Genomic DNA, 11174 nt, shown 5'->3' with positions numbered 1-11174 from the left:
TGATGCGTCGATACTATTCGCTGACGTAGTCGGCTTCACCTCCATCTCGTCACGGGTGCCTCCCGAGCAAGTCCTGTTGCTACTTAATGAGCTTTTCTTCATGTTTGATAATATTGCTGAAAAACACGGCTTGGAGAAGATAAAAACCATTGGGGATGCGTAAGTGGCGTGGAGGGCTCACGCAAGTACTCCATCGTGTTAGATATATGGCTGCGGCTGGGCTTCCCACTCCTCATCCCCTCCATGCGCATGCTGTGGCCCGAATGGGTCTGGACATGGTTGCTGATGTCGGCGTGTATGTACTGCATCGTGGTCGCCTCGGCTGAGCTGGGTCTAGGTTCTGTGATGATATGGGCAACCCTCTAGCGCTGAGAGTTGGCTGTCATTCGGGCTCATGCGTGGCTGGTGTAATAGGCAGGAAGAAGTTCATCTACGACGTATGGGGCGATTGTGTGAATACGGCCTCTCGAATGGAGAGTCATGGGGAGCCTATGAAAGTGGGAGTCTCGACTGTATGGCGGTGTAGTTGCAGCACAGCTGGTCCAGGTTCATTGCTCGGAGGCGACGGCACAGCGTATCCAGGGGGACTTCGAACTGGTTGACCGAGGTGATATGTTTATAAAGGGGAAAGGCCTGATGAGGACCTTTTTCATAGAGAAGGAGATGGAGAGCACCAAAGACAGAAGCGTACGTTGCTTAGGTCTGGCAGGGATGGTAATGAGTGATAGGTCCTCCCGAATAAGAAGACGCTGGAGGAGTGGAGAGACAGGCTCTGCACGGGTGCCAATGGCAGTCTATGCTTGCTGGCAACTCCAGCTGCAGTAGATCCCTGTGTAAGCTGGCGTTCGAGTATGTGCAAGCAGCAGCAATTGTTGTTTATTGAACCTCAGCCGTCAGAGTCTCCTAGACGGGATAGTCTCCACAGTTTGTCGGGGAAGGAGGTATACCGCTCAGTACGATTGGCAGCTGCTCGGGCGTCGGCCTTCTTATAGTCCCCTCCTAGGTGCCAGTCGATTTGGAAATAGGTCTGGGGTCGGGCAGTTGTTGCAACGCTGGTAAGGCTTGTATTAAGAGAGAAAGCTCGTCAGTTCATTGGTTAATACGGTGCATTAGGCCCTTCAGAAGATAGCGACTTGACTGGAAGCGGCGAGATGTTTTGATCCTTGGTTGTATTATCATGGAACATGTCAGCATCGCATCTGTAATGTATATATATGGTGTAATGTGTACACTGTTAAGTCCTAGTTATTCATGCCGCAATCATGTTTCACGTTGACTTTTTTTCTCGAGTTGGGAAGGATGTTCTCATTGAAGACGCTCATGCAGCTGTTAGAGTCAGGATTCAATGATGCTGCGTTCGCCGCTTACTCCCTTCGGTGTAGGCCAGAAGTTCATCTGTAGAGCCGTGCCATCTCTGTTGTCAATGGGCAGTGGAGGGCGCTGCTCCTACTACAACCAGTCGGGCAACGGAGGCTATCAGACGAACTACGGCAATGGTGGCTATCAGAAAAGCTACGGAAATGGTGGCTATCAAAAGACGTACGGCAATGGGGGCTATCAAAAGACGTACGGCAATGGGGGCTACCAGAAGAGTTATGGCAATGGTGGCTATCAGAAGAGTTATGGTAACGGTGGCTACGGTCAGAAGCAATACGGTAATGGTGGTTACAGCTATGGAAACGGTCAGGGATTCAGAGCGGGTGGCGGCGGGAATGGCAACACCTTCTATAAGAAGAGTTGGAGTGGTAACAAGTTCGGTGGCTATACGAAGCCGGCATTGCCTATCAACCAATTCTATTACACTGACAATCAAGCTGGTGGGAAGAATATCCGTCTTAAGCTCGATTTCGGTAACGTCGTGCGTAATCCTGAGGTGAGCTCGCTGCTTGTTTGAGTGGAACGACTGCTCTATCTGTCCAGGCTTCCGGCAACATCCCGATGAAACTTGTTCTCACCCAGCCAGCTGTGGGGGAGACTCCGGCCAAGGTGAATGAATTCGCTATGGGGTGGAAAGGCGCTGGGCAGATCTTGGTAAGTCGCGTGGTATGTGTGAATCTTCTTCTCATGGGGTTCTTTTAGGCTCTCAACTTTCGTAATCCAGAGGCGACGTCCAGTGTAGAGACATTGTGTGCGGCGGAGGGATCTGCACAGGAAGCGACACATGCCAGAATTGGGCAGAATAAAGGACATCTCATGGTAACCAACAGGGATGTAGCGAGCTGGCGTGCATGTATTAACGTAGATTGAGGTAACTTCCCCTGAGGGAGAACCGCTCCGCTGCAGAGTTCCGCCTGCGCAAGGGGTGGCAATTCAAGCACTGTTAAAGTAGGCGTAGTCTTGCAAACGATCTCCAACGATTGACTGTAGATTCTCCTTGCCCAAGATGGTGCCGCGGACGACTCCAATTGAGCCCAGTAATGACTTTTAGATAACTATGCAACTATCATCATTCAAGAATTTGATTTCCACGAGAGGGCTTGCGTTGCTTTTTGTATCTGGAGCAGCTAATGAGCACCCCAGAAGAATATGAACGTTGGTCGCGCATATAACATCCTGCCATCGAGTATGGTGAAGATGTTGTTTCCATGTTGGATCATGGAGTATTGTCCCATCATGGGGACAATCAACAATCATACACAATCACTAACTGTGTTCACTACATTGGACTCCCATGTAATGGAAGCATCCAGTACTCCCGAGCCCAACCATACCACTTCTTTCCGCGTCAAATAGATAACGCAGGTGATTAGTTAAGCCTAAATGATTCAGCATCGCCCGCTCACTTTGTGCATCACAGTTCATTCAATGGGAGCTTACTGAGCCTCATGAGTTACTCGGTGAAACAAGTCTGCTTGAATTAGCTGTCCCTGACTGTCTCGAATTGAGACTCTCGATTTCAGTAGGCCGCGCCGCACTTCGAATGCGCAGAAAGAGCGATCGCTTTCCTCCTTGAAGTAGGTCATCGGTTGAAAACTGCCATCGAAGTGTGATTATCAGACTGAGCGGCTACCACAGTATGAAGCTGTGCGGAGCAAGACTACTCATTACGGTACGAAACAGAAACTAACTAGTCCTACTGCAGGACTCCAGCAGAACTATTCCCCAGCTTCTGGACTTGACCGAAAATGAGAGGTTTTAAACTGTCTAGAATTTTCGATATGAACCCTCGAACCTTCGCTCGTATATGACGATACAATATTTAGCGAGTGTTTGCCCGAGTGGTTAAGGGGGTGGACTTAAGATCCACTGTACATGGTCCGCGTGGGTTCGAACCCCACAGCACTCATAACTTACTACGATTGTATTATAGTGAGACTCGCATTGATTGATTTATTTGCGAGAACTCAAAGACTGGTGCTACTCAGACGTTCAGGGCTGAACTGAACACCTCCATCACCCGCGTATCAACCTTCTTCGATGAAAACATGGAGGTCCGTACAGTTCATCGCTTCAACGCAAACCACTCTCACTCAAATCAAATCTTCAAACGCGGCAGACATACATTTATATACAACCGCATACCAACCTAGAGCCGAATCTAGATGCTAGCGAGCACTATGCCGATATCCGTCACAGGAATCGAGAACTGACCATGCTCAAGACGGAAGAGGATGATCTCGAGATAACTTAAGTCAGAATAGGCGATTTGATACTGGTAATGCATTTTACAAGCATTCTCCTACTACTTCACTGAACGCCCTTCGTAAGATGCACTCTCTTCACCTTAATCGAACCATCACGCTTCGCTAACTTACAACACAGCACCCTCAAACAGATAGTGAAAAATTCTCAAATCTTCTTCCATCAATCGACTGAACTACTCACACGAGTACGATGAGAAATAACAGGAAGCTTTGTATGCTCCCGTAAGTCCTAGCCTAGGAGCAGCTACGACCAGAACAATAGTCATCTTCACAAGCCGGCTGCAACAACATTCTTATTGGCGAAGTCCCAGTTGACAATCTCCCAGAAATGCTCCACATACCTGAACGATGCACCATCACCAAGCGCTGACCAACATTCACCTTCCTTACTTAGGCCTAGCGTTCCTGTAGTCAATGTAGTAGGCATGCTCCCATACATCACAGTTGATAATGGGGATCTGACCATCTCTCAGAGGACAGCCAGCATCGTGACCTTGAACCTGACCAAGGACAACTCCACGGAAAAAGTGGAACAACGAGCGAACAAACGAGACGCGACAATTCCACAAGTAAGATCAACTTACAACTTTCAGCTTGCCGTTATCAGCCACAAGCCAGGCCCAACCACTGCCGAAATGACCGACAGCGGCGGCTGTGAACTGCTTCTTGAACTCCTCGAAGCTCCCGAAATCTCTGTTGATGAGATCAGCAACCTTGCCAGTAGGAGCGTTACCACCACTGGGGGATAGGCTATTCCAAAAGAAAGTATGGTTCCATGCCTGACAACAGTAACAAATGACAAGCACATAACCTAACCGATTCCTCACCTGAGCGGCCTGGTTGAAGACTCCTCCACTCTTGGTCTTGATGATTTCCTCCATGCTCATCTTCGCAACATCACCATCTTCAGCGCAAATCTTGTTGAGATTGGCAACATACGTAGCATGATGCTTTCCTAAATCAGAGACATTCACAACCAAGCCGTTAAAGCGACAATACCTACCATAATGATACTGAATAGTCTCGGCAGACATGTGAGGCTCCAGAGCATTTTCTGCCCATGGGAGAGGAGGAAGAACATGAGGACCGCCAGACATAGTTTCCAACAAATTAATCGACAAGGACAACTAAGCAAGTGACTATTGGTATTGAATGAAGCTGACGACCTCTATGATATGCATAGCGGAGAACTACGAAAAAGACATTAGAAGCTGTGCAATACACATCAAGTGTCCTGCGCCGGTCACGACGGCGAGGTATCCTGCTAGCCAAGATGCACTTAGACTTGCAGAAAGATACGATTCGAATCAGTGAGTTGATAGTGTAAGCGATGACTAGAAAGTTGGCCAGTCAGGGTTGCGTCCGGTGAGTCATATAATCGGACTAGGACAATTTGGAACAACACCGCTGTCAGGTGACTTGGCCTGCAAACTTCAAGTAACATTCCGAAGAATCTACTCCCGCTTTACTCTGATGCTTTCTCAGGAACGCTCAGTCATACGAAACAGTTGAATCGATTATATGTATGCGAACCCTCGCTTTAGGAGAACACATGCGACGCATACACCAACAACTTTCTATTGTAGCGCTTATATCCGATAATGGAGAACGACCTTTCAAATACCTCGAGTCGAGGTCCTCAACCAGTAATATCCTCACTGTCAAGCCTGTGTTCCTACTATCATGCACTGAGACTTCGAATAGAGCTTCTACAGAATCACCGAAGACAAATGAATCGACTTGAAAACAATCAACGTCACTCACAAACTCTCAATTCAATCACTCTCGCACCAACGATCGGTCAAAGCAAAGCACTCAATCATCGATCCCACCCTTTCACAATTAAGCCACAACACAAGCACCAAGCGAGCATCACACACAAAGGAAGCCTTACTGACTCACTGGAAGAACAGCCAACTAGCAACAGCATAATATCTGGATCCTTAAACAGTAAAAGGTGGCCTAGTATATAATACGGTGCCACATATCGGAATGCAAAGGCCCACTCTAGAGACCAGCCTCAGCGACCTTCTCATTGACGAAGTCCCAGTTGATGAGGAACCAGTAGTTCTTCACATACCTGAAAAGCGAAGATACAACCACTAGGAACCCAATGGGCAGGAGTCCTCTTACTCTGCTCTATTATTCCTATAGTCAATGTAATAGGAATGCTCCCAAACATCTATGTTCATCAGAGGGGTCTTACTCTCATGTATCGGGTTACCAGCATCGTGACCCTGAGCCTGAACACAGTGAGAACAGTCGTCAAGCTAGTTGATGCCGAGTACGAACAATCGAGTAGAATGGTTTGACTACCCGCCTATTACTATGGCTAACTTGCTGTCATTAGGGACGCCGAAGAAATTGAGTAACCCTCTTACAATCTTCAGCTTGCCGTCATCGGCAATGAGCCACACCCATCCGCTGCCAAAGTGTGAAATAGCAGCAGCACTGAACTCTTCCTTGAACTTCTCAAAACTTCCGAAGTCTCGAGTGATGAGCTCGGCAACACGGCCAGTCGGTTCTCCACCTCCGTTGGGTGACAAGTTGTTGAAGAAGAATGTGTGATTGTATACCTCAACAGAACGACATAAGCGCAGCAACAACGTACCCAAAAGAGCCTACCTGAGCTGCCTGATTGAAAGTCTTGCCAGTCTCAGTCTGGATGATCTGTTCCAAGGTCTTCTTAGCAATGGCAGGGTTTTCAGCGGCAATACTATTCAAAGTGTCGACATATGTTTGATGATGTTTATCTAAAATCACAGCAATACGCCAAACTTGACGATGCAGTCAACTCACCATGATGATAGGTAAGGGTCTCAGCAGACATATGAGTTCCAAGGCATTCTTAACATAAGGCAAAGTGGGCATGACCGGTCCAGTGATGAGAGAGCAGCGGGCCAAACCATGCTGAGACTGGCGCGGTAGCCAAACTCGCGAAGCGATTGCCAGCACGGATAACATGATACTCAATCGAAAAAGTACTACTGAAGGGTGATGCGAGTAAATCTGTCTTGATAACAATAAAAATGTTCCCACGGCCGCTAGCTCGACTCGACGACTCGGAAGAGTCAAGCATAGTGCTTGAAGCACTGTCATGGAACACGTGCGATGGGCGAGTCTCTATACGCCACGATAAAACCGTCCCGAGGATAAGACCTCGCACGGGGAACGATTGGCGCTCAACACCATGTAGCATGAGACTGATATTGGCCACAGGCTCGAGTTCAGAGGAAGCGCATGCAGTGCATGCAATGCACTACAGCACTTCCGTGATCATCACAAACTTACACTTTAGCACTCTTCGTGTCACGCGGACAGTGGACCTTGCGCTAAAGGGAATGATACTCTCACAAAGATACCTTCGTGTCATAGACAGTTGCTGGCCGAGGGCGGTCGCTGATGTAACTGGCATCGCGCGCGCCCACATAGCTCAAGATCATCATTGAAGATTATGGCATCATCAGTACCACGTTCTCAGCATCACTCATACATCCACTCTGCGGGTATGATGCAGCAATATGGTGTGGTTCCATTGAGTCTGATAGGCCGACATAGTGTGTGTTGGTACGGACAGTGATGGATAAACAGCTTTTCCCAGAGTAAAAGGCGATACGGTGTGTGCTCATTGCCATACACTCCTGTTGGCACGAGATGTGTTATAAATGAGGGGGAGACTATTAATTCACGTCAGTGCTCGGGAACAGGGCCGCCATACCCCTCGAAGGTCTGCTGCGATTGGGGCCGATATGCCATTCCAGAATTTTAACGCTATTGTGACGGCAAAAAGTCCTGTGAAGCAGAATGGTCATCTTGCCTTGTCGTGATAGTTGCAACATAGGTGCCGATATCGCAGTGGCATATCTGCCCCTCACTAGCAGCGAAGGCATATCTCGGAGTGGCATAGGTGCCCCGTCCGATGGTATTGATTCCACTGAAAGCGAAATCGGCCTCTGAAATCGTAGTGGTGGATGACTACAGCATTTTGAGGTGAAGTTAATTATTTACCTTTTCAAATATATCAGATCACTGGTATTGAGTTGAGCTTTGGTCAATCGTACATCGGAACAACTCGCAGAATAGCTCCCAATCACAATTCACTCACGGTTGCCATGTACACAGCAGATGACCAGAGCGGGTCTCAGACACCGGCAGATAGCCGCACTGCAGCTGCCCGCACATTAGCGTCCCTCATAATGAGAACCTATCGAGGAATGTCATCAGAAGTGGACGACGAGACTCTCAGAGTATGTGCTCTATCTTGTTGCTGTAGTGAACAATGTTGCCTTCTTAGTCAATACTATCCAGGCATCCAGACCTACTCATGCGGAGGGGCTCAACTAGAGGCTCGGTTTCCACGAGTAGGGGCCCGATGTTTGTCAACTGCCATCGAATTGTTCTCAGGGTGCTCCGACACCGATTCAGCCTCCCAAGTAGGCCCCGCTGGCAGTAGGTCGTTGGAGGCTACAAGAAGCAAGTAAAATGCGACTATCTCGGAGATTACTGTATGATAGTTCTCTGTTCAGGCCTTCACGTGCAAGCAGCGGCCTACTAGCTCCACCGACGCACGCCATCAGAAGACGCAGCAGCACCCCCGATGTGATGCTCACGTGGTATGTTGTCAGCAACTCTCTCCTCAGACGAACCACATTATGTACGCCAGCGGAGGCTCCAGTACGACACAATCAGCCGCTGACAATGTCTCCCTGACCGGAGCAGCAGGGAAGGCTGAATCTAGATACATTGGAGCGTGGGAAAGAAAGAGTAGCGCTGTCACGCTTATCAGCGAGTGATATCACTGTGACACAGTGTCTGAGTGCAGCTGTGAGTTCTCGTAGGTCTTCCACAACCGTTCCTGATGGCAGCATGCGAGACTCTGTTGCCCGCTCTGCTCCTACCGTACCGTTGTTGGGCTCGCCGAGACTTGACAGGATCGTGGTCAGCCCAGCGGTCGTTGTTACTGAGTAGGTCCCAAAATAGTAAGCACCTCGAAGATCTACTTTGGTCAAGCTCGACCCAAGTTAACGCGGATACTGCCAGTGAGTGCACTCTCACCGCTAGAAGAGGAAGCACTCTCAGTATCGTCAGCGATGGGGATGGTGAGCACAATTCGAGGCACTCCGTATGCTTATGAACACGGGCTTTTAGAGTCTGCGGGACCTCCGTCTACTGTGGATCAATCGGCGCCTTTTCCAGTAGCTGATAGACGAGGCAGTTTGTTCAGTGTGGATCCTGCTGAGATTCTTGGCATGGTGAACCAATCTTGTGCGAAGCTGTGAACGGATGTTCCTCAGTAGGTTCGCACGCCCTGCTTCGCCACATCCCCTTCGGACGCTGAGTTATTCAAAAACAGAACTCCGACAATCCCTAGGCACTTACTGACGCCCTACTCTGAAAGAAGTCGAGATAGGCAGCAGGTGAGGCTCTGGACATTACAGCCTCTCATGGTCGGTTTTGCAGCAGCCAACTCCGAGATCTCCAGGGCCATCTCCATCGAGTGTTGATGCTGTCGGCTGGAATATGTGGAGCCTCACCAAGTAGGCGGGTCGCCCTTCGCATTCAATCAGTTGTTGTCCGCAGACCAGAAGCGACAGTGATGCTCCAAACACTCCTAGAGCGCTTCGTGGAAGCTGATCTAATTCTCGCGATGTGACGAATGTAAGCCGGGCTAGCAGACGCAGCCTTGTTCTGTTGCATCATCAGGCACTGATAGGCCAGCTGGTGAGAGCTCATCCAGAGCTAGTGATACCGCTCAATGTTACCGATACAACGCAGTGAGTTTCCGGCAAGGCCGTTCCGGCAACCCGTGATCGAACTCGTTTTCATACTGAAGATAGAGTTGCACTTACCTGGTGCTTGTTTCGGCACCTCTTAATCTCAATATCGTAGTACACAGTACCCCGACAGAACGTTACGTAAGGATTAGTTATTTGGACATTATTTCTAATTGCTTCAATTCCAAGACGAGGCTACTGCATCATACTCATTTCATTTGTACCTTATTCTAATGGTTTGCAGTGACAGCCGAACGAATGCATCCTCTGCAGTCTACAATTACAACGTAGTCGGAAATTATTGGATCTCCGCAGTCTTCGATCTCATGCTGTGAAAAAGTCTATCGGTGATTTCACAGAATCAATGCGAATCTCCAGAGAGTTTTTTTCGCGTTGTGTTGTGGGAGTTCGAGGTCGCATGATGCGGTTGTGTCCACTGCCACTCCAGCTTGATAATAATGCATGATGTTAACCGATCAGTAAGCGACGAGCTTGTTCGAGGAATGTTCATACCGGATTCCAGTTGCTGGGAGGTATACCGCTGCAATGCCTGATCTTAACCTAATGCTTCTCTCTTTGAATCAACATACACAGTCAACACAGGCGAGGCCTTATCGTTGATGTCAATAACGATAAGATCGCGGCTGCTACTCGTATGCGTGAAGGCATTAGCACGAGCATCACAATCGAGGGTCAAGGATGATGCAAAAGTATCGATATCCTTCACTGGATGCGTCCTCAAGCGTGATACTGAGCACATTACCCATTCTCTCTCGATCTCGCCAACTCGAGGAAACAACATATTCAAGTTCTTTAGTTCTCATTATTTTCACCCATTCGTGAAGTACTAGTGTATGATACCACCATGAGTTTCTATGTCGTTCTATCATTGCCTGCGTTGCTTGTATAACAGCGTTCACTCGATGAAGACAACATGCCACAGTACTGAGCATCGAAACTGGTGGTTAAAAATCTATGGTACAGAACGGTCTATAATTGTCCGTATTTCAGAAACGAAAGTCATCTGATCAGCTCCTCCTTCGTCTGCGTAGACGTCGTACCATCGACGTGTTCCGTGGTTGTCGTTGTCCTAAGCATCTAAAACGAACAAGTCCGACGACATCTTCATCATCCGACGGTATGACGTGTTACCTTCTTGCCATTCTTAGTCACAACTTCCTGCTTGGTAGAAGTGTGCGCAACGGCAGGGCCCTCGTTCTTCGAGGAGGTTGCTGAAATAAATACTCATTGCTGACGAAATTAGCCCATCGGAGTACAACGATCTTTTGCTCAGTAAGTGTATCGAAATGGAATGAAAAATAAAGCGAGGCACTTCACATGAAGGTGAACAAATCTGCTTGTCTCGACGACCAACTTTCAAAGCTCGAGGACTACGATGCTTCCATCAAGCAGAGAATCTCTCAGAGATTGGACGTCTCTGCCAGAGATTGGAGTGAAGTAACCAGTCAGGTTCCGAATAGTACCCCAGAAGAAGGCGGAGGGGACTAGTAAGGCGGCAGCAGCGGCAAAAAGGCGGCGTATGAGCTGTGGTGCTCGCCTCATCGCACCTGACGTACCAAGCTGTAAACTGCGGAACCGTAGAGGCAGCGGAGACCATCAACGTCGCCACCACCCAGAGGCCGTACGTGAGTGCAGCATTTTCCTCAACATCTTCGCACCAAACATGTCAAAACCAAACCGTGCAACTTCAAAGCCTTGTCGTAGTGTATCTGAGTGCATTGTCGTAGTGATCGCC

General features: G+C 48.6%; 4 protein-coding genes and 1 non-coding gene across 5 annotated transcripts; 3 read left to right on the top strand and 2 right to left on the bottom strand.

The window, feature by feature from the left end:
• On the top strand, positions 1-2428 carry Pmar_PMAR013099 (adenylate cyclase, putative; the record flags this gene model as incomplete). Its single annotated transcript, XM_002776327.1, has 12 exons — positions 1-159; positions 203-295; positions 338-497; positions 547-687; positions 729-833; positions 891-953; positions 1004-1055; positions 1383-1873; positions 1921-2031; positions 2080-2196; positions 2243-2325; positions 2368-2428. Coding segments are annotated over 12 exons (1636 nt in total), but the record flags the coding sequence as incomplete, so codon positions are not given.
• Positions 2429-3204: 776 nt separating this feature from the next.
• Pmar_PMAR013098 lies at positions 3205-3286 on the top strand. The gene has a single exon. It is a non-coding gene; the product is annotated as a tRNA-Leu (tRNA).
• A 491-nt stretch (positions 3287-3777) lies between these two features.
• Positions 3778-4766, bottom strand: Pmar_PMAR013097 (iron-dependent superoxide dismutase, putative). The gene is made up of 5 exons (XM_002776326.1): positions 4648-4766; positions 4472-4599; positions 4229-4423; positions 4035-4144; positions 3778-3985 (listed from the first exon to the last, which is right to left on the bottom strand). Exons 1-5 carry the CDS (start codon positions 4739-4741, stop codon positions 3913-3915), a joined length of 600 nt encoding a protein of 199 aa, XP_002776372.1. The 5' UTR covers positions 4742-4766; the 3' UTR covers positions 3778-3912.
• Positions 4767-5651: 885 nt separating this feature from the next.
• On the bottom strand, positions 5652-6474 carry Pmar_PMAR013096 (iron-dependent superoxide dismutase, putative; the record flags this gene model as incomplete). Its single annotated transcript, XM_002776325.1, has 5 exons — positions 5652-5724; positions 5778-5887; positions 6026-6220; positions 6270-6397; positions 6444-6474. 5 exons carry the CDS (start codon positions 6472-6474, stop codon positions 5652-5654), a joined length of 537 nt encoding a protein of 178 aa, XP_002776371.1.
• A 1261-nt stretch (positions 6475-7735) lies between these two features.
• Pmar_PMAR013095 (hypothetical protein) lies at positions 7736-9752 on the top strand. The gene is made up of 12 exons (XM_002776324.1): positions 7736-7891; positions 7939-8005; positions 8049-8121; positions 8171-8243; positions 8285-8433; positions 8483-8608; positions 8655-8743; positions 8793-8896; positions 8942-9061; positions 9105-9181; positions 9225-9302; positions 9348-9752. The coding sequence occupies exons 1-11, from the start codon at positions 7757-7759 to the stop codon at positions 9295-9297; spliced, it is 1086 nt and encodes a 361-aa protein (XP_002776370.1). The 5' UTR covers positions 7736-7756; the 3' UTR covers positions 9298-9302; positions 9348-9752.
• Positions 9753-11174: the final 1422 nt, after the last annotated feature.

Source organism: Perkinsus marinus (genome assembly GCF_000006405.1).
Source record: "Perkinsus marinus ATCC 50983 genomic scaffold scf_1104296953744, whole genome shotgun sequence".
NCBI classification, from domain to species: domain Eukaryota; phylum Perkinsozoa; order Perkinsida; family Perkinsidae; genus Perkinsus; species Perkinsus marinus.
The sequence above is the reverse complement of the archived record's forward strand: the minus strand, read 5'-3'. Positions and strand labels throughout refer to the sequence as shown.

What these genes read in the sequence shown, in the direction of transcription:
- Pmar_PMAR013097 (XM_002776326.1), bottom strand. Translation starts at nt 4,741, where the DNA reads ATGTCTGGCGGTCCTCATGTTCTTCCTCCTCTCCCATGGGCAGAAAAT. An exon ending in TCTTCAACCAGGCCGCTCAG is followed by an intron (nt 4,424 to 4,471) that starts GTGAGGAATCGG and finishes TACTGTTGTCAG; the next exon opens with GCATGGAACCATACTTTCTT. An exon ending in ATAACGGCAAGCTGAAAGTT is followed by an intron (nt 4,145 to 4,228) that starts GTAAGTTGATCT and finishes GTCCTTGGTCAG; the next exon opens with GTTCAAGGTCACGATGCTGG.
- Pmar_PMAR013095 (XM_002776324.1), top strand. Translation starts at nt 7,757, where the DNA reads ATGTACACAGCAGATGACCAGAGCGGGTCTCAGACACCGGCAGATAGC. An exon ending in TAGAGGCTCGGTTTCCACGA is followed by an intron (nt 8,006 to 8,048) that starts GTAGGGGCCCGA and finishes AATTGTTCTCAG; the next exon opens with GGTGCTCCGACACCGATTCA. An exon ending in AATATGTGGAGCCTCACCAA is followed by an intron (nt 9,182 to 9,224) that starts GTAGGCGGGTCG and finishes TGTTGTCCGCAG; the next exon opens with ACCAGAAGCGACAGTGATGC.